Source organism: Hyaena hyaena, unplaced genomic scaffold (genome assembly GCF_003009895.1).
Source record: "Hyaena hyaena isolate Hyena2069 unplaced genomic scaffold, ASM300989v1 scaffold_127, whole genome shotgun sequence".
In the NCBI taxonomy this organism is placed as follows: Eukaryota; Metazoa; Chordata; class Mammalia; order Carnivora; family Hyaenidae; genus Hyaena; species Hyaena hyaena.
In genome coordinates this window covers 1,580,027-1,600,983 of record NW_024080758.1, presented here as the reverse complement: position 1 = coordinate 1,600,983, position 20,957 = coordinate 1,580,027, and the positions used below count along the sequence as shown (strand labels likewise).

Below are 20,957 nucleotides of genomic sequence, written 5' to 3'. Positions count from 1 at the left end.
CTCTGTGTTTTGGTTATATGGATACACACACACACACACACACACACACACACACACACACACACACCTATATACACATACATGGAAATTTTATTGCCTATATAACTGTATGATATTCCTATTTATCCTCTTTCATCTGTTTGCCTTAATTCTATATTGTCCTTCTATATGGCTGCCCTTCCTTCTTTCCTTCCTTCCTTGCTTTTTATAGCAGGGCTTTATTTATCCTTTATATTCCCTTCACCTATTAAGCCTCTCTCAACCTATAAAACTTGATTTAAACATCTAGTATGCACTCTCCCCTATTTTTCTCCACACGATGTAAGGGTCTACAGACATGTACATAAATACATATTTACATGTATTTTTAAAAAGAGGCATTTTAAGAGTTTTAAAAACAAAATGGGATCACATTATACACACCCCCATATTCTTTTTCTCACGCAAGTGTACCCCATTGAAATTCCCCAGTGTCAATTCTCTTGAGGCCTGAATAATGTTCTACAATGTGGTTAGACTGTTATTTATAGATCAATTTTTCTAACGGAGCTTTACTGTGGCTCCAGTTTTATTTTGTTTTGTTTTACCACTAATACAATGCTGCAAAATGTAGAACCTTTTTCATATAGCTTTCCGTACTAGAGGTCTTACTTCTGTGGAGTAGATTCCCAGAAGTAAGCTGCTGATCCAAAGTAAGATCCAAAGCATCTTACTAGGTGCTTCCCAATTACTCTCTCTACACATTTTACACCAACAAAGTTTGGGTTGTGCCCTGTGGCCCAGTTTCCCTCTCACAGTTTTTTCTCTTGTTTGTTTGACAACCATGACATTTCATGTTAATTTAACTTGGATTTTCCTGAGATTATGTGAGTTTCAGCATTCACACAAGTTTGCTAGATTTGCTCTTGTGTACGTTGCCCTTTTACATGTTTTATTGCCACTTAACCATTTTCTTAACCTTTGTAAGAGTTTTGTTTGGACTTCAGATGCACATATACAGAATCAGAATAATCAGTCCTTGGCTCATAACACACTATTATTACTGGTATGACCACCTTTTATGTAATTATTTGAATTTTAAAATAGTAAAATAAAAACCAAGAACCCACCACCAAACTCAAGAACAAGAAACTTACAAATATCTTTCATTTATCTACATATTGTTCCTTTTCTGGTTCTTTGTTTCTGCCCAGAGGTACTCACTTCCTGAACTGTTTATTTTTTTTAATTTTAAACATTAATATAACATTTAGTTTTTGGCTATTTTGAACTTAGTCATCCCACACATAGTTCCCTAGGACCTGCTTTTTTTTTTCTTTCAATGTTGTGTAACTAGGATTTATTTGTGTTATTGCCCTGAGCTCATTCATTTTTACTGCTATTTAAAATTCCATTGTGTGAATGTACCACAACTCTTCCATTCTCTTGCTGATGGCCATTTGGCTTCTTTCTGTTTGGGAGGGATGGATTTTATGAGCATTTTCTGCTATGAGCATTTTTGAAAACGTCTCTTGATGGTTGAAAAAACTCCTGGGTATATACTTAGGAGTGGACATGCTGTGTTGCAGAATATGTGTAAGATAATGCAGAATGATTTCACAAAATGGTCGCACCAGTTTACACCTCGACCATCTCTTTGAATACTTAGGGATATTAGGTGGTTAGTGTCATCTATGTTGTAAAATGTTTTCATAATTATTTGTTGTCTGAACTATGCTTATGGTACTTTTGTGATATTAAAGTTTTTATTTTCACATTTTCAATTATGACTGTCTTTAATTTATAGATTCTGGTTTCCAGTCTTGGATAAGATTTCCCTTCAGTTTATATGGTACAGCTTCAAGTTCTCCCCAGATCTGGTTTTACATTAAACTCTTTCTTGTATGCCAACTGGAATTTATTTTTTATATGGTGTAAGAGAGGTTTACACTTTCATTTTCTTCCAGGAGTATAACATATTGTACCATATTACTACACATAACTGGTGAAATATTTTTTCAAAAAGAGACAAAAAACAACAACAACAACAACAACCAACTACCCAGACTTTTAAATACAGGGAACAAACTGGTGGTTGCCAGGGGTTAGTTGGGTGAGGGATGGGTGAAATAGGTGAAGGGGATTTAGAGCACACTTATCATGATGAGCACTGAGTAATGAATAGAATGGTTGGGTCACTATATTGTACACCTGAAATATAACACTTTATGTTAATTATACTGGAATTAAAAAAATAAAAATTTAAAAAAGAATAATGAATTGGAAAACAGATATTTTTTCAGTCAAAAAACCTGACATTAGATCCAGTTCAATACTTTAAAAACTAGATCGTTTAGGGGCACCTGGGTGGCTCAGTCGGTTGAGCTTCTGACTTCAGCTCAGGTCATGATCTCACAGTGTGTGAATCTGAGCCTCAGGTCAGGCCTGCTTCAGATTCAGTGTCCCCCACCCCCCTTCCCCATTCATGCATGCACTTGCTCTCTCTCTCTAAATAAAAACACATTTAAAAATATATTAAAAGATCAACAACATTTGAGAGTGATTCTTGCTACAATTTCTGTGCCTTTTCTGTTAAATTTACTCATCAGTATTTTACAGTCTTTATTGCTATTATAAACTTGTAATATTGTACATTTTTTCTTGTCTTATTACTTACACTACTATATTCAAGACAATGTTAAATAATAATGATGGTATTTATTGACAGATGAGCACATTTGTCCAGTTCCTGATTTTAGTTGAATCAGAAGTATTTCCTATTTATAATAATATTGTTTGTTGAGAAGTCAATATTTTTTTATTAATATCAGGTGGATCTGGGTGTTGGTATCTTGATACAGATTACATTAAATCTGTAGATTGTTTTAACAGTATTTGTTCTTCCAATCCATGAGCATGGAATTTTTTTTTCCATTTCTTTATGCCATCTTCAATTCTTTTCATCAGTGTTTTATACTTTTCAGAGTACAGATCTTTCACCTCTTTGATTAAGTTTATTCCTATATATCTTATTATTTCTGGTGCAGTTGTAAATGGGATTGTTTTCTTAATTTCTTTTTATGCTGCCATAAAAATGCAACAGATTCCTATACACTGATTTTGTATCCTATGACTTTACTGAATTCTTTTATCAGTTCTAGCTTTTTTGGTTGAGTCTTTCAGGTTTTTTTTTAATATATAATGTCATATCATCTGCAAATAGTGAAAAATTTTACTTCTTCCTTGCTGATTTGGATGCTTTTTATTTCTTTTTGTTGTTTGATTGCTGAGGCTAGGACTTCCGAGTATGATGTTGTATACAAGTGGTGAGAGTGGACATTCTTGTCTTGCTTCTGATCTTAAGGGAAAAGCTCTCATTATTTCCCCATTAAGGATGAGGTCAGCAGTGGGGTTTTCATAAATGGCCTTTATTATGTTGAGGTATGTTCCCTCTAAACCTACTTTGTCGAGGGTTTTTAAAAACATTTTTTTCTTTAGAGAGAGAGAGTGAGCATGAGCTGGGGAAAAGGGTGAGGTGGGGGGGAGAGAGGGAAAGAAGGAGAGGGGGGTGGGGGGAAGAGAGAGAATCTCAAGTAGGCTCCATGCTTAGCACAGAGCCTGATGTGGGGCTGCATCTCACAACTCTAGGATCATGACCTGAACCAAAATCAAGTGTTGGATGCTCAACCACCTGAGCCACCCAGGTGCCCCTTGTTGAGGATGTTTACTAAGAACTGATGTTGTACTTTGTCAAATGCTTCTTCTGCATCTATTGAAATGATGTTTCTTATTATTTCTCTTATTGATGTGATGTAGCACACTGATTCATTTGCAAATATTTAACCATACTTGTAACCCAGGAATAAACCACACTTGATTATAGGGACTAATTTTTTTTATTTTTATTTTAAAAAATGTTTATGTTTATCTATGTTTTGAGAGAGAGAGAGAGACAGAGAGACAGAGCACAAGCAGGTGAGAGGCAGAGAGACACACACACAGAATCAGAAGCAGGCTCCAGGCTCTGAGCTGTCAGCACAGAGCCTGATGTGGGTCTGAAACTCACAAATGTGAGATTATGACCTGAGCCAAAGTCAGATGCTTCATTGACTGAGCCACCCAGGTGCCACTTAGTGAATAAATTTTTAAAAAATGTATTGTCAGATTTGGTTTGCTAATATTTTGTGAAATGTTTTTGCATGTAGTTTTCTTTTATTTATGGTATCTTTATCTGGTTTTGGTATCAGGGTAACGCTGACTTCATAGAATGAATTTGGAAGTTCTCCTTCCTTTTTATTTTTATGAATAGTTTGAGAAGAGTGGCCATTTAAATGTTTGGTGGAATTCACTTGTGAAGCTATCTGGTCCTGGACTTTTGTTTTGGGGGAGTTTTTGATTACTGAGTTAATTTCTTTGCTGGTTATCAGTGTGCTCAAATGTTCTATTTCTTCCTGCTTCAGTTTTGGTATTTATATGTTTCTAGGAATTTATACATTTCTTCTAGGTTTTACATTTTGTTGGCATGCAGTGTTTCAGAATATTCTCTTATAATTTTTGTATTTCTGTGGTGTTAGTGTTTATTTCTCCTCATTCATCTGTTCTTTTTTTTTTTTTTAGTTTCTATAACATTTATTTCTGCTCTAAGTTTTATTTTTTCCTTCTTTCTGCTGGCTTTAGGTTTTGTTTGTTGTGCTTTTTCTAGCTCCTTTAGGTGTAAAGTTATATTGTTTGTTTGAGATTTTTCTTGCTTATTGAGGTAGGCCTGTATTACTATACTCTTCCCTCTTAGAACCACTTTTGCTGACTCCCAGAGGTTTTACAGATTATTTTTCATTTCCATTTCCATGTATTTTTAAATTTCTTCTTTAGTTTCCTGGTCGACCCACTCATTGTTTAGTAGCATGTTATTTAACCTCCATGTATATGTGCTTTTTCCAGATTTTTCCTTGTGGTTGACTTCTAGTTTCATAAGAGTTGTCATCAGAAAAGATGCATGTTCTGACTTTGATCTTCTTGAATTTATTGAGGTTTTGTGACCCCATCCGTGATCTATTTTGGAGAATGTTCTGCTTGCACTTGAAAAGAATATGTATTGTGCTGTTTTAGGGTGGAACATTCCCAATATATCTGTTAAGTCTATCTGGCCCAATATGCCATTTAAAGCCATTGTTTCCTAGTTGATTCTCTGTTTACATGATTTGCCCGCTGATGTAAGTGAGGTGTTAAAGTCCCTTACTATTAATATATTATTATCAATTAGTTCCTTTGTGTTTGTTATTAACTATTTTATGTATTTCAGCGTTCTGTGTTGGGTGTACATATACTTACAATTATTGTATTTTCTTTTTGGCTTGTCCTCTTTATGATTACAGAGTGTCCTTCTTGGTCCCTGGCTCAGTCATTTTAAAAAATCTTTTGTCCGGGGACGCCTGGGTGGCTCAGTCGATTAAACGTCCGACTTCAGCTCGGGTCATGATCTCACGGTTTGTGGGTTCAAGTCCCGCATCGGGCTCTGTGCTGACAGCTAGCTCAGAGCCTGGAGCCTGCTTCAATTCTGTGTCTCCCTCTCTCTCTGACCCTCCCCTGCTCATGCTGTCTCTATCTCTCTCTCAAAAATATGTAAAATATTAAAAAAAAATCTTTTGTCCAATATAAGTATTGATCCTTATATTTAGGTCTGAAATGATTCTTTTGTAGGCAACATGTAGATGAGTGTTGGTTTTTTAAAAACATTGTCACCCTTCATCTTTGATTGGAGCATTTAGTCCATTTGCATTCAAAGTAATTATTGATAGATATTTATTTATTGTCATTTTATCATCTGTTTTGTGATTGTTTCTGAAGATTTTCTCTGATCTTTTCCTGTCTCTCTTTTTCATGGTTTGCTGATTTTCCTTAGTGATGTGTTTGGATTTCTCTTTATTCTTTACATATTTATTAGTGGTTTTTGATTTGTGGTAACCATTAGGTGTGTATATAACCTCTTCTGCATACAGCAGTCTATATTAAGTCTATGGTTGTTAAAGTTTGAACACATTCTTTACTCTTCTCCCCATGTTTTAGGAATATATTGTTATATTTCACATTTTTTTTATTTTGTGAGTTCCTTTTTTTTTTTTTTTACAGAAATATTGTTATTGATTTGTGTTTCCTACCTTTATACTGTCACTTTTGGTTTTTCCACTCAAAGTGTCCCCTTTAATATTTCTTGCAGGGCTGGTTTAGTGGTCAGGAACTCCTTTAGTTTTCGTCTGGGAAATTCTTTTATTTCTCCTTCTATTCTAAATGATAGCCTTGCTGGATAGAATATTCTCAGTTGCAGATTTTTCCCATTCAGCACTTTGAATATATCATACCTCTCCCTTCTGGCTTGAAATGTTTCTGATGAAAAACCTTCTGTCAGCCTTATGGGTTTTCCCTGGTAAGTTAGTCTTCTTTTGTCTTGCTGCTTTAACATTTTTTTCTTTATCACCATATTTTGCTAACTTAATTACAGTATGTGTTGGTGTGGGTCTGCTTTTGTTGATTTTGATGGGGGTTCTCCATGTCTCCTGGATATAGATATCTGTTTTCTTCCCCAAATTAGGGAAGTTTTCAGCTATTATTTCTTCAAATAAATTTTCTGACCCCTTTGTCTCTCTACTTGTTGTGGGACTTCTGTAAAACAAATTTTATTACATTTAATGGAATCGTTAAGTTCCCTAACTCTATTCTTGTTTTGCATGATTCTTTTTTTTTCCTATTATGTTCAGCGTGATTACTTCCTATTACTCAGTCTTTTGGGCTTTCAATTTGTTTCTCTCCTTCCAGTCTGTTGTTCATTTCATGAGGCATATTTCTCATTTTGTTTATTTTGCCCTTTATGTCTGCTGTGTTGTTCCCCATCTCTGTGTAAGGGTTTCACTCATGTCTTCTACTCTTTTTGAGTCCAGTGAGCATCCTTACGATCCAATGCTTTAAATTCTCTTTCAGGCATGTTACTTATATCTGTTTCACTTAGATCTCTGGCATGGTCTTGTCCTGTTCTTTCATTTGGGATAAATCTGTCTTCTCATTTTGTCTACGTCTCTGTGCCTATTTGTGTGTCAGGAAAGTCAGCTATGTCTCCCATTCTTGAGGGTAAAGGTCTTATGAAGAAGAGGTCCTGCAGTGCCTTGCCATGTAATATCATCTGTTCCCCAGGGCCTGTGGGTTTCTGGAAGTATCTCCAATGTGCGCTACATGTGCTCTGCCGCTTTGTCCTGCTTGCTTTATCCTTCAGGCCAGTCATCTGCAGAGTCTCTGCCTGCTGTAGGTGCTGTTTGGTCCCTGGCCTGAACATGGCATGTTTTAACAAGGTGTGCTTTGGTGTGTTTGAGAAATGAGATCTGTTGACACTATTTGGCAGAACTGAGGCGCTGCAAAATTCCCATGATGAGTAACACAGTGTGAGCAGGGGTTTAGGCTGGTCTTTTGGGGGAAGGGGTCGGCCGTGCTGAGACAAGCATGGTTCAGATGGGCAGTTCTACTGGAGTGTGGGGGGACAGGCTTGGCGTAAACACGGTAGGTAGTGAGTGGCAGTGCTGCTCTGCTTCCCACAGTGGTCCTGTGCTTATGCTGAGGGTCAGGGGAAGGAAACAACACTGGCCAATTCCTTTGTTCCCTGAGGTTTCTCTCTGTGAATGCTACCTCTCTAGGACTCACTCTGAGATGACTGAATAAACTCCCCACTGTGAGCACGGGTATTCTTTCGATTGCTATTTCCACACGATATTTCTGTGGGGTGTTTGCCTCCCTTCTCTGCAAGAGCAGTGCGGTACCGTCCAGGCTCTACCCCAGCCAAGCCCACTGACCTTTAAGCCCCCCTGGTTGCAAGAACTTGTGAAATGCGGCCCCTCTTACTTTCCAAGCCAACTGCTATAGGGATTCATTTTCCCCATGTGCTCCCCTGTGTGCCAGTCTATCTCTTGTCCTTCACTATGACCATGGCTCCTTCCTTACCACAGTGGCCACAATCTGTCTCTCTCCCAAAGTACATCTTCACACTTCCTACCCTCTTTGATGTGGCTTCTTCTCTACTGTTTGGTGTGGAGTTTATTCTGTCAGTATTCAGATCAATTTCTGGTGTATTTAGGATGATTTGATAGCTATCTACTTACATTCATGGAAGAAGGTGAGCCTAGGGCCCTTCTAGTCTACTGTCACCTTCCATCCTCAGGTCAGATGTTAAAACCCTTTGATCGCAAGACCCCTTCATAGCCTTAAAAATTATTGAGAATATCACAGAGCTTTTGTTTTATGTGGGTCAGATCTATCAATATTTACCATGTAACAAAACTGAAAAAGATGTAAAGACATTTATGAATTTATTTTTAAAACTACAATAAACCCATAAAAGGTTAACAGGACATATATATATATACGTATATATATATACGTATATATATATTTTAATTTTTTAAATGTTTTATTATTTCTGAGAGAGAGAGAGAGACAGCATGAGCAGGGGAGGATCAGAGAGAGAGGGAGATACAGAATCCGAAACAGGCTCCAGGCTCCGAGCTGTCAGCACAGGGCCCAATGTGGGGCTCGAACCCACGAACCGTGAGATCATGACCTGAGCTGAAGTCGGATGCCCAACCACTGAGCCACTCCAGGTGTCCCCAGGACATATATTATAATAAAAAAGAACTATTTTCCAAAACAAAGAAAAGCAGACATTTTACATTACAAAAGGTCTGTACTACCTGTCTTAATAGAAGACAGCTGAATTATCATCTGTGCTCCTACATTCAAGCTGTTGGCATATGTTGTTTGGTGGAAGTATGTGGGGGAAATCTATCCTCACACAGATATGTGGTTGGGAAAGGGCACAGCTCATGGACATCCTGGAGAGTACCCCTGCTCTAAGCAGATTTTGTTGAAAAATTACCTTGGAAAATTCTCCTTCTGGGTAACATGAAGGATTAGAGGAAAATAATACAGTTAGTGATATATGAAGGATATATAACATTTTAAAACATGTTTTACCTGGGTGTAATTGTGAAACAAACTTCTGTTGGGAGAAAGAGGAATCATACGTTAGTAAACAGCATGCTAAATATTAGTTTGAATATTTCACTTTCAATGTACATGTTTCTAAGTTTTTCAATATTCTTATCTTCCATTATAAATACATAAACAATTAAATGCTAAATGTTTAAGAAGCTACTTAAGTCTATAATTAAATATAATGACTGATTCTCACATGTCAAAAGGCTGAGAATCTTGAATCTGCATGCTGCCTTAATAATATTACAAGTTCACATAGCCAAAATTGCATGAGCAATCTTTAAAAATGCGATACGATCATTCTGCCTAAGAAAGGCTAGAGTACTTACATGCTGTAATTTATGTCGAAAACTCATCAACTAGCAGTGCAAATTCTTTATTAGCTGCCTTTCAATGTAAAATTTCCAAAAGGGACGTTTATTTGTATGTTAAGTTGCATGTTTTTTAGAAAGTGATGTTTTCATTTAACGAGATCTGTATTTTCTTTATCAGATAATCTCTCAATGTCAATGCCTCAGGACTAAGTTCTTTTATTTGCTGATTGCTGCACAGTGCATAGTACATTATTATGTATGAAACAAAAAGAAGATATTTTGGGAATCAATAAATATGTATGCAGTGAGTTTCTGAGACCATACAATGAAAACAATAGTTCATATGTTCAACCTGATTTCATTCTAGTTTTTTAAAATGTGTTTTTACCATGAGAGACTCTTGAATACTGAGAACAAACTGATGGCTGATGGAGGTAGGGGAGAGGGGAAAGAGGGTGATGGGCATGGAGGAGGGCACTTGTTGGGATGAGCACTGGGTGTTCTATGAAAATCAACTTGACAATAAACTATGAAAGAAAAAAATAAAAAATTAAAATAAATAAAATGAAATAAAAATAAATAAAATGTGCTTTTAGAGACAGAGGGAGTACAAGCTGGGAGGAGGGGCAGAGAGAGAGAGAATCTTAAGCAGACTCCATGCTCAGTATGGAGCCCAGTATAGGTCTCGATCCCACAACCCGGGGATCATGACCTGAGTTGAAATCAAGAGTTGGATGCTCAACTGACTGAGCCACCCAGATACCCCCATACAATCAATCTGATTTTAGAAAGCAAATGAAAGTAAGTACTATAAATCCTGATAGGCAAATGTGCTAAGTGTTCACAAAGAAATAGGTTGATAAAAAAGATACCTAGCTCCAGGGCTGGTATGTCTGCCCTGTGTTATGCTACTTGTCAGAGGTACAGGAAATAAGAACAGAAGTGGGTCGCTGAGTCAGTTACCTGTCTGTCTGGAAAGGAAAATTTAAAGGCAAAAGGAGAAATGTACTGATAATATGAGAAAGGCTTAAGTATTAATACTAAAAAGCTTATTAAAAGTAAACTTGCAGAGAAACAGTGTCAGTTGATGTTAAAGTAACAACCTTGATTTCCATGGAAGATGATATTAGCAGCATTCTGTTGGATCTTCATCAGTGCTTGCCTCTCTTAAGTTGGTGCACAGACTGAAGAATGAGAAGAGAGCCAAGGAAAGAAAGCTGAATGGAGCTGCCATTTAAGGTAAGGAAAGATCATAAAAGCCAAACAAAAAGACTGGGAGGGGATCATTATAGGAACAGAAGAGGCTGATGTCACCAAGATGGTACAGGAGAAGCAGCCAGCCTCCATCTCCCAACGAAGATCAACAGACAGCTATCTACAAGCAGAAACAGTTCTGGGAGAGCTCGAGAGTCCACTTAAGAAACTTCGAGGAAGTAGAACAAAAACTTGAGAGCAACTGTACAAAAAAGGGAAGGAAGAATCCTTCATTTCATCCTAATCATCCCATCTGCCAGGCTGGCACTGCTCCATGCCCAGAGAGAACTCACCAGCTGTAGAGTTCCCCTCCCCGGGAAAGGGAGAGCAGGGCAACTGACCAGCTTCTGCAACCTTTTGGGGTACTGCACGAAAGGCCTGTTTAGGTTTCACCTCACCCCGACGCTATCAAAGCTGAGATGTATAGAGATGGCCAGAAACACGGAAGAAAGGCAAGCACCACCAGTATCGACCACACAGTGGGAGCAACCAAGCTCCTCAGTGACCTGGTTCTACAGGGACCTAGAAGCTTTCACTGCAGAAGAAACCAATGGTCAGCGTGGCCATCAAGGACCCTGCAGATTTCCCGAGGTTTTACCCCACAGGTGTCTGCATCTACAGGTCCCAGATGCCTGAGGCCTCTCCCACCCCCGTCCTCACCGCTGGCAGGGAATGGCATCCGTACCAGCAGCTGGCTTCAGCCTCTGCGGCTGTGCAAGTGCAAGATGCAGCCTAGAGCACCACAGCTTACTCCACCCCTTTGCAGGTGCTTAGGGCTGGCTCCTCCGTAGGTGCACCTTGAGGCACCTATGCACTCCCATTACCTGCTCCATTACCTTGGGCATGTCTGTGGCAAGACCCTGCAGCTTTGGGAAGTCATCCCAAAGGTCAAAGCTGTTTGTAAGTCCCGATCTGGCCCTGTCTACTGTTACTGCCTCCGCTGCTGTGCCCCTATCTGTGGTGAAGCACGACAGCCACAGGGATACAGACAGATGGCCAGGACTCCTACAATTGCTTGCACGCCCACATTTAGCCTGGCCCTTGCTGCTGGCCCTGGCCCTCAACACTCTGTGTGTGCCTAAAACTGTCCCCTACCAGCACACGGAAATCTATAGCAGCCCCCACAGCTAAATACGTGCACATACCTGGCTCGGGCCACTACCCCTTCCTGCTCAGGTCCCTAGCCATTGGACCTGGAGAAGCTGCAGGGAATGCTAACAGCCCTTGTGGCCGCTGTGAACACTACATAGCACCTGCCAAGTATCACACAGTTGTTGATGTTCTGGACCCCAGGGGCCTGACCTAATGAGACATCATGCCCCCCGAACCCAAAGATGCCACATGCCCCTGAGGTGCCCTACGTCACTAGACCTGGGGGACACTGCAAGCTCCACCCACGGGTGAAGGTTTTCCTGAGCAAAGTCAGTCTTCCCAAGTTTGGAAGAGGTGACTGCTTCTTCAAATACGCAGACACTTATGTGAGGCCAAAGGGAACATGAAAAATCAAGGAATCATGACACCACCAAAAGAACACAGCAAATTCCAGTAATGGGTCCCCCCAAAATGGAGACACATAAATACTGTAAAAAGGAATTCAAAATAATGTTTCTAAAGAGGACCAGAGAGCTGTAAGAGAACAAAGGTCAACAACTGAATGAAATCAGAAAAACAAAAGAAGAGCAAAGCAAGAAGTTCGATAGATAGAAACCATTAAAACATACCCACACTCACACTACCCCCCCCCCCCGCCCCATGCGTGTGCGCTCCCACACACAGAGAGAGAAAATTTGGAGCTGAGGAATACAATGACTACACTGAAGAATTTACAAAAGAGCTCTAACAGTAGACTGGACAAAACAGAAGAAAGAGTCAATGAACTCAAAGGCAAGTCATTTGAAATTACCCAGGTCAAAAAAGCAAGAAGAAAAAAAAGAATAAAAAAGGAATGGCCACAGCCTGGGGCACCATTAGGAGAAACAACTGATGCATTGCTGGAGTCCCGGGAAGAGAAGAGAAGGAAAATCTTAAAAAAGACTACATGGCTGAGAACTCCTCAAACCTAGGGAAAGATTTGGATATTTGAGTTCACAAAGCTAAGTCACCCCAAACTTTCAATCTAAAATGATCTTCTCGGCAGCCATTATAATAAAACTATCTAAAATCGAAGACAAAGAAGATAATTTTAAAAGCAGGAGGAGAGAAAACAAACCTCTCATACAAAGGATCACCCTTAGGTGGACAGTGGATTTCTCAGCAGAAACCTCAGAGGTCAGGAGGGAGTGAGATATTCAAGGTGCTGTAAGAAAAAACTGCCAACCAGGAACACTTTATCAGTAAATCTGTCTTTTAGAAATGAAGGCAAGACAGACTTTCCCAACCAATTAAAAGTTGAGGGGGTTTATCACCACTAGACTTGCCTTACAAGAAATGCTACAAGGAGTTCTTCAAGCTGAAATAAAAGTTCTCTAATTAGTGTAAAAAGAAAACATGAAAATATATAACACACTAGTAAAGGTAAGTATATAATGAGATTCTGAACATGTTAATATTGTAACAAGGTGGTGTGTTAGCCACTTATCTTTAGTATACAGGTTAAAGGACCAAAGTGTTAAAAACTGTAATGGAAAGACAACATAAAGAGATGTAGAATTCTGGGAAGATGGCAGAGTTGGAGGATTCGAAGCTCACCGCATCCCACAGACACACGGAGATAACAGCCACAGGAGTGCTGCTCACACAGAAAACGACCTGAAGACCAGCAGAACAGACTTCCCACAGTTAATCATACAGAGGAGGCCACGCCGAAAAGGATAGGAAGGGCAGGAACATGGCTGGGACCCCAGCACGCTGGTGAGTCACCCACAAACGGAAGGGACAGCACAAGCATGGAGAAGCGAGAGCATCAGACTCTATACCAGGCACCCCAGGCACGGGGAACCCAAACTGGGAAGATGAGTACCCGAAGTATTTGGATCTGAAAACCAGTGAGGCTCAATTTCATGAGCTTTTACAATCAGCAGGGCTTACCTCTGAATACTTTAAAAATCAGTGGGCTGAGCTCCAGGAGAGCCAGGGAGAGCCAGAGTGCACCGGGAGCCTGAGGCCCCGTCCGTAAAGGGCCAGCACAATAAACAACCCGGCCAAGATACGCATAGAAGCAGCAGTCTGGAAAGCGCCCAAGGCATATGGCAGATTTATTTACCGAGGTATAGATTTATTTATGCATCTCAGAACGTGCCCTGGAGGGACAGGGGCCTCTAGGAGGCTTCTCCAGAAAGGAAGAGCTGGCAGGCACTGTCTCCCTGCCCCCCACCAGCCTAGACAGCTGATGCTTGTGGGAACCAGCATGAACACGATCCACGTATCTTGCTAACACTGCATGACCCGCCCCCACGTTCTCCTGTGCATCCCCCCATCCAACCCGCCCCACACGGTGGCGGGTGTCTCTTTAAAGTGGCTCCTGCCCCCACACACCTTGCAAGCAGCCTGAGCAGGGACCGGTGGAACTCCGAAATGACTCCCGCCCTGGGGAGAGGGAAGGACAACCAGCCACACACGCGCACCAGTGTCCCCCTAGCCCCAGGGGCTGAAGCTCATAGCTGGCGGTGCAGAGTGCCCTGCTGGCCGGGGTGGCTGCAGCTCCAGCACGTGTGTGGGGAGCAGGCGTGGGGTCTGACGGTGGCCCCACTCACCAACAAAAAGCTCCCAGGGGCAGCACTGGAAGAAAGCCCCACAGTTCAGCGTGACTGCAGCCCCTGCAGACCGACAGGGGGCAACATTGGAGTCTCCCTGCCAACTCCATCTACCAGCAAAAGCCTCCCTAGGGACAGGCGAGCACGCTGTAGGCTGGTGCAGGCGCAGCCCCAGCAGACGGAAAGGGGCAAGGCATCTGGTCTAACTGGCAGATGCACACACCCATGAAGGCCTTTTGGGACAAGGCAGGGAGAGGGCCCTGTAGGTTGGAGAGACTGCAGCTGAGGGCGGGCATCTGCTCTGGCTTCTGACACTGCCCAATTCCAAGCCCATAGGCGCCCCCGGACCAGTCCCTTAATAACACAGGGACCAAACTCCACCCAGTGTGGGGCAAAAAAGGCAAAATTGGACCAATGTGGCTGACTGGACTGAAGGCAAATGTGGCTCAGCCACAACAGCAGGGCATATGTGACCCACATGGAAGACATCCCTGAAGCGCCTGGTTCTAGTGAACCTAATGGTAACCACGGATCAAACACCTTGAATAGATACACAATAAATAAAGAGAAAGGAATCCAAGCATATCACTAAAAACCCCCATCACGCCACAGGGGCACTGAGCAAGAGAAGAAGAACGGAACCAAGAGGAACTACAAACAACCATAAAACAAGTAACAAGATGGTGGTAAGTACACACCTATCAATAACTGCTTTCAATGTAAAAAAACCTGATCCAATCATTTGTGTCCAAAAACTAGGATGACTAGATAGATTATCAAAAAGATGCATCTATATGCTGCCTATAGTAGGCTCACTTCAGACTTCTAGACACATGCAGATTGAAAGTGAAGGGACGGAAGATCATTTATCATGCAAATGGCCGTGAGAAGAAAGCTGGGGTGACAATACTTATAGCAAACAAAATGGACTTTATTTATTGTTAAAAATGTTTATTTGTATGTTTTGTGTGAAGCAGAGAGAGAGAGAGAGGGAGAGCGTGTGTGCACACAAGCGGGGTAGGAGCAGGGAGAGAGGCACAGAGTATCCAAAGCCTGACGCAGAGTCTGAACTCACTAACTACAAGATCATGACCTGAGCCAAAGTCAGATGCTTAACCAACTGAACCACCCAGGCGCCCCAAGCAAAAGAGACATTAAAACAAAGACTAGCAAGAGAAAAAGGATGACATAATGATAGAAGGAACAATAAGATAAGAGGTGATAAGAGGACGTAACACTCATAAATATTTATGCACCCAATATGGAGGCACCTACATACATAAAGCAACCATGAATAGACATACAGGAAGAAATGGACAATAAGACAATAATAGTGCTGACAGCCAGCTCAGGGCCTGGAGCCTGCTTCAGATTCTGTATCTCCCTCTCTCTCTGACCCTTCCCTGCTCACGCTATCTCTCTGTCTCAGAAATAAATAAAACATTAAAAAAAATTAAACCAGTTGGATCTAACAGATATTCAGAACATTTCCATCCTCAAACAGTGGAATACACATTCTTTTCAAGAGCACAAAGAACATTCTCCAAAATAGATCATTTGTTATATAGCAAAACAAGTCTCAATAAATTAAAAAGGATTGAAATGATATCATGCATTTTTCCCATGTATTAAGCTAGAAATGAATCATGAGAAAAAAGATCTGGAAAGGACACAACACAAATACATGGAGTCTAACTAACATGTTACTAAACAACAAATGGGTCAACTGAGAAATCAGAGGAAATCAAAAAATACAAAGAGACAAATAAAAATGAAATTATAATAGTCCAAAATCTTTGGGAAGCAGCAAAATGTGCTCTAAGAGGGAACTTTATAGCAATACATGCCTAACTCAAAAAATAAGAGAGATCTCAAATAAACAAGCTAACTTTACACCTAACCTTAAAGTTAGAAAAAGAAGAAGAAAGCCCAAAACCAGTAGAAGAAAATAATAATAAAAATTAGAGGAGAAATAAATTAAGACTAAAAAATAATAGACTAGATCAATAAAATCAGGAGCTGGTTCTTTGAAAAGATCAATCAAATTGATAAACCTAAAATAAAAGACAAAGAGAGAAAGCATTGACATAAAATCAGAAATAAAGGAGAAGAGGGGTGCTTGGATGGCTCAATCAGTTGAGTGTCTGACTCTTGGTTTTGGCTCAGGCCATGCTCTCACGGTTCATGGACTTGAGCTCTGCAATGGACTCTGCACTGGCAGTGCAGAGCCTGCTTTGGATTCTCTCTCTCCCCCTCTCTCTGGCCCTCTCCTGCTCTCTCTCAAAATAAATAAATAAACTTTAAAAAAAGAAATAAATGAGGATGAGGTGGCTCACTCTGTTAAGTGTCCAACTTTGGCTCAGGTCATGATCTCGCAGTTTGTGAGTTCGAGCCCCACGTTGGGCTCTGTGCTGACAGCGCAGAGCCTGAAGCCTGCTTCAGATTCTGTGTCTTCTTCTCTCTCTGCCCCTCCCCTGCTCACGCTCTGTCTCTCTCCCTATTTCTCGAAAATAAATAAACATTAAAAAATTTAAAAAAGAAATAAAGGGAAGAAATAGCAACCAACACTATAGTAATACAAACATTAAGAGAATATTATGAAAAATTATATGCCAACAAATTGCACAACCTAGAAGGAATGGATAATTGCTAGAAACATAAAGTTCCAAAGTTGAATCAAGAAGAAATAGAAAATTTCAACAGACTGAGTACCAGCAATGAAATTGAATTAGTAATCTAAAAACAACCAATGAACAAAAGTCCAGGAACAGATAGCTTTAAAGGTAAATTCTAGCAGACATTTAAAGAAGAGTTAATGTCTATTCTCAAACTAGTCCAAGAAACAGAAAAGGAAGGAAAGCTTCCAGATTCATTCCATATGGTCAGCATTTCCTTGATTCCAAAACCAGATAAAGACACTATAAGAAAAAAGAGAACTACAGGCCAATATGTCTGATCACAGAAGTAAAAATTCTCAACAAAATATTAGCAAAACAAATCCAACAATACATTTAAAAAATCATTCACCATGATCAAGTGGGATTTATTCCCAGGATGTAAATGTGGCTCAATATTTGCAAATCAATCAACTTAACACATCACATTAACAAAAGAATGGATAAAAACCATATCATCATCTCAACTGATGCAGAAAAAGCATTTGACAAAGTGTAACATCCATTCATGATAAAAACTCTCAGCAAACCAGGTTTAGAGGGGACATACCTCAACAAATAAAGGCCATATATGAAAAGCCCATAGCTAACATCATACTCAATGGTGAAAATCTGAGGATGTCCACTCGCACTGCTTTTTTCAACGTAGTTCTAGAAGTCCTAGCCACAGCCATGAAAAAGAAAGAAAAGGCATCCAAATTAGGAAAGAAGAAGTAAAACTCATATTTCCAGATATTATACTGTATATAATAAATCTTGAAGACTCCACCAAAACTACTAGACTTGATAAGTGAATTCAGGAAAGTTTAGGGACACAAAACTAATATACAGAAATCTGTTGCATTTCTATACACTAATAATGCAGCAGAAAAAGAAATTAAGAAAACAATCTCATTTATAATTACACCCCCCAAAATAGTAATAAACTTAACCAAGGAGGTGAAAGACCTGTGCTCACCATAAATTTGGGAAAGATAGCAGCCTGAACATGACCTGGATTCTTCTCCCTTTCTTTTCTCTCTTCTCATGAGAGAGACTGAGAGAGAGAGAGAGAGAGAGAGAGAAAGAAAGAGAGAGATTGAGAATAAAGCAAAAGTTTAGATAACATGGTACTGTTCCATGAATTCTCCTCTTCAGAGTCAGAACTCAGGTTTGGGGTCAAACAACCCATAGGTTTGGAAAGCCCAGGGCTCAAGCAGCTCAGCAGGGCCTGGCACCTGAGGTTTAATCCACTGCAATCTCTGTCTTGAATTTCTTAATAAATTTATCTCTGAACTTGTACTTTATATGTGAAGTATGATGGGACAATGAAGCATGCACTTGGAGCTCTGGCTCATGCAGTCCTGCCTCCTGTTGCCTGTCTGCCTCCACAGGACAGGTTCTTGGCCACTCACTCCTCCATCCCCTGGTACCTTGGGTCCCACCTGGTCTTACCCTCCTCACTTCCTGTCCTGAAAACTGCTTTTGCCTTCACCCTGGACCAGGGCCAGGGCCCAGGTGTGAGAGGATCAGTATAGGGTTCATGCAGCTTGTGGCATCTGGAGTAAGGCATGGCAGCAGCTGCCCTCCTCCCCACCAGGTGGCAGCACTGTGCTATGGCAGATGGAGGCCTCCTCTCTGCTGGAGTGAGTCTCTTGCCCACCCCCAATCAGGGCACCTAGTGTGTTCAAGTGCATAAGTTGCTCATCTGCTATAGGTTGAGATGGGGAGGCCGCTGTACGGAAAGATACCAGGTTTGACTTCTTCAGACACCGTCTCTGGCTGGAGCATGAGGTAGTGGTCCAATGGCTGCTGGCAGCTAGCAGACTGCACACACACTGACTCATCAAGTGATTACGAGGGTCTGCAGTTGGCCCAAGAGTATTCGCATGTCCATGGGAGCATGACATTAATTACAAATAAAAACACAATGACCAAGGGGCGCCCGGCTCAGGGGGTTAAGCATCTGACTTCTGCTCAGGTCATGATCTCACAGTTCGTGACTCTGAGCTCTGCATCGGGCTCTGTGCTGACAGCTCACAGTCTGGAGCCTGCTTCCGATTCTGTGTCTCCCTCTCTCTCTCTGCCCCTCCCCCACTCACGCTCTGTCTCTGTCTCTCAAAAACGAATAAACATTAAAAAAAATTAAAAAATAAAACAGCCCCCCCCCACTATGACTGATAGAGAGTGACTGTGGAAGAAAGGGAAAGCTTTATATCTAAAACTTTTAACACTATTTTTCTTCTGATTCTTGAACAAGAGTCTTCTACAGTCTAACAAATTATATAGCCAGTTCTGGATGCAATAATGCAAATAATGGCAGAACAGCATATACTATGGCAGTTGCCTCTAGACAGGATTTTAGTGAATACAAACTTAAAAAAAATTAATGTTTATTTTTGAGAGAGAGAGAGAGAAAAAGAGAGAGAGACAGAGAGAGAGACAGAGTATGAGTGGGGGAGGGCAGAGAGAGAGGGAGACACAGGATCCAAAGCAGGCTCCAGTCTCTGCGCTGTAAGCACAGAGCCCAACTGGTGCTCGAACTTATGGACCGTGAGAATGTTACCTGAGCCAAAGTCAGACACTTACTCGACTGAGCCACCCAGACACCCCTAGTGAATACAAATTTTAGACATAGATAAGAGAATTCGCAAACTGAAAAAAAATTTTGAAAAAAAGTCTACAATGAGTCATGGAAAACAAAATGATAGAAAATATGAAAATACTTCAAGTCAAAAAGGACAATATGAAAAGGTGACATATATATCTTTTATGAAAATCTAAAGTGAAAAAAGAAAATGAGAGAGAATCAATATTTGAAAAGATAATGACTGGTTTTTTTCAGAATTAATGAAAGATCCTAAACTTCAGATTCAGAAACTACAATAAATCACAAGTGGGATAAATTAAAAAAAAAAAAAAGAAAGAAACCTATAATAGTGAGACACCAAGGGCAAAGTTAAGTTCTTTAAACAAAAAAACACAGACAACCTAAAAGACACAGCTATGAGACAGTGGACTTTCCAACTGCAGCAGCAGGACCCAGCAGAGAATAATTTTAAAGTCTTAGGAGAAAACAGCAACCAACCAAGAACTGTATTCTCCGAGAAACTGTTTTTTCAAGAATGAGGATAAAATAGGGGCACCTGGGTGGCTCAGCCGATTAAGCGTCCGACTTTGGCTCAGGCCATGATCTCGCAGTTTGTGGGTTCGAGACCCATGTCGGGCTCTGTGCTGACAGCTCAGAGCCTGGTGCCTGCTTTGCCTTCTGTGTCTCATTCTCTCTTTGCCCTTCCCTTACTTGTGCTCTTTCTCTCTCTGTCTCTCAAAAATAAATAAATGTAAAAAATTAAAAAAAAAAAAAAGAATGAGGATAAAAGACATTTCAGAGACATAAATGCTACACAAATTTATCCCTAAGTAATACTCCCTAAAGAAACCCCTAAAGAATATACTTCAGGAAGAAAAAGGAATGTGAGAAGACTGTAATATAAGAAGCACTGTTGAGGAAAAAATAAAGGATTTAGATGGATATATCTAAATAAAAACTGATTGGCTGAAAAAAAAAGTCCAATGTGAAGCATAACCTAACAACTAGATAGAATCAAAACAACAGAGAAGAGCAAGCCACAGACCCGAAGAGGAACTTTGGAGGGAAAGACATTGACTTTTACAAGAAACGGGTAAAGACGTTTGTTAACTAAAGATTGCAGCACCATCTACAGTAGCTAAATTTAACAAATGTGTGTAAGATTTCTAAACTGAAACCTTTATAACTTTGAAAAAATAAAAGGTTTTACAGCAACAGGATTAACTATATTCACATATTAGAAAACTCAATATATTAAAATGTTAATTTTCCCCTATTTGATCTAGAAATTCAATAATGTACCAATCAAAATATCAGAATCCTTTTAGTAGAAATCAATAAGCTGGTGTTAAAATTTAAATAGAAATGCAAAGAACTTAAAATAGCTGAAAAACGTCCTTATTAACAAGTAGAAGTAAAGCTAGAAGACTGGTAGTGTCTGTTT

At 40.2% G+C, this 20,957-nt stretch overlaps 1 protein-coding gene across 4 annotated transcripts in view; it reads right to left on the bottom strand.

Moving 5' to 3' along the window:
* The window catches only part of CATSPERE (catsper channel auxiliary subunit epsilon), a 151,842-nt gene that overhangs the window by 103,920 nt on the left and 26,965 nt on the right, over positions 1 to 20,957 (bottom strand). For all 4 annotated transcript variants that reach the window (XM_039237502.1, XM_039237501.1, XM_039237505.1 and 1 more), the window contains exon 6: positions 8,989 to 9,013. In XM_039237502.1, the coding sequence (XP_039093433.1) occupies positions 8,989 to 9,013 (25 nt within the window). The remainder of the gene's footprint in view (positions 1 to 8,988; positions 9,014 to 20,957) is intronic.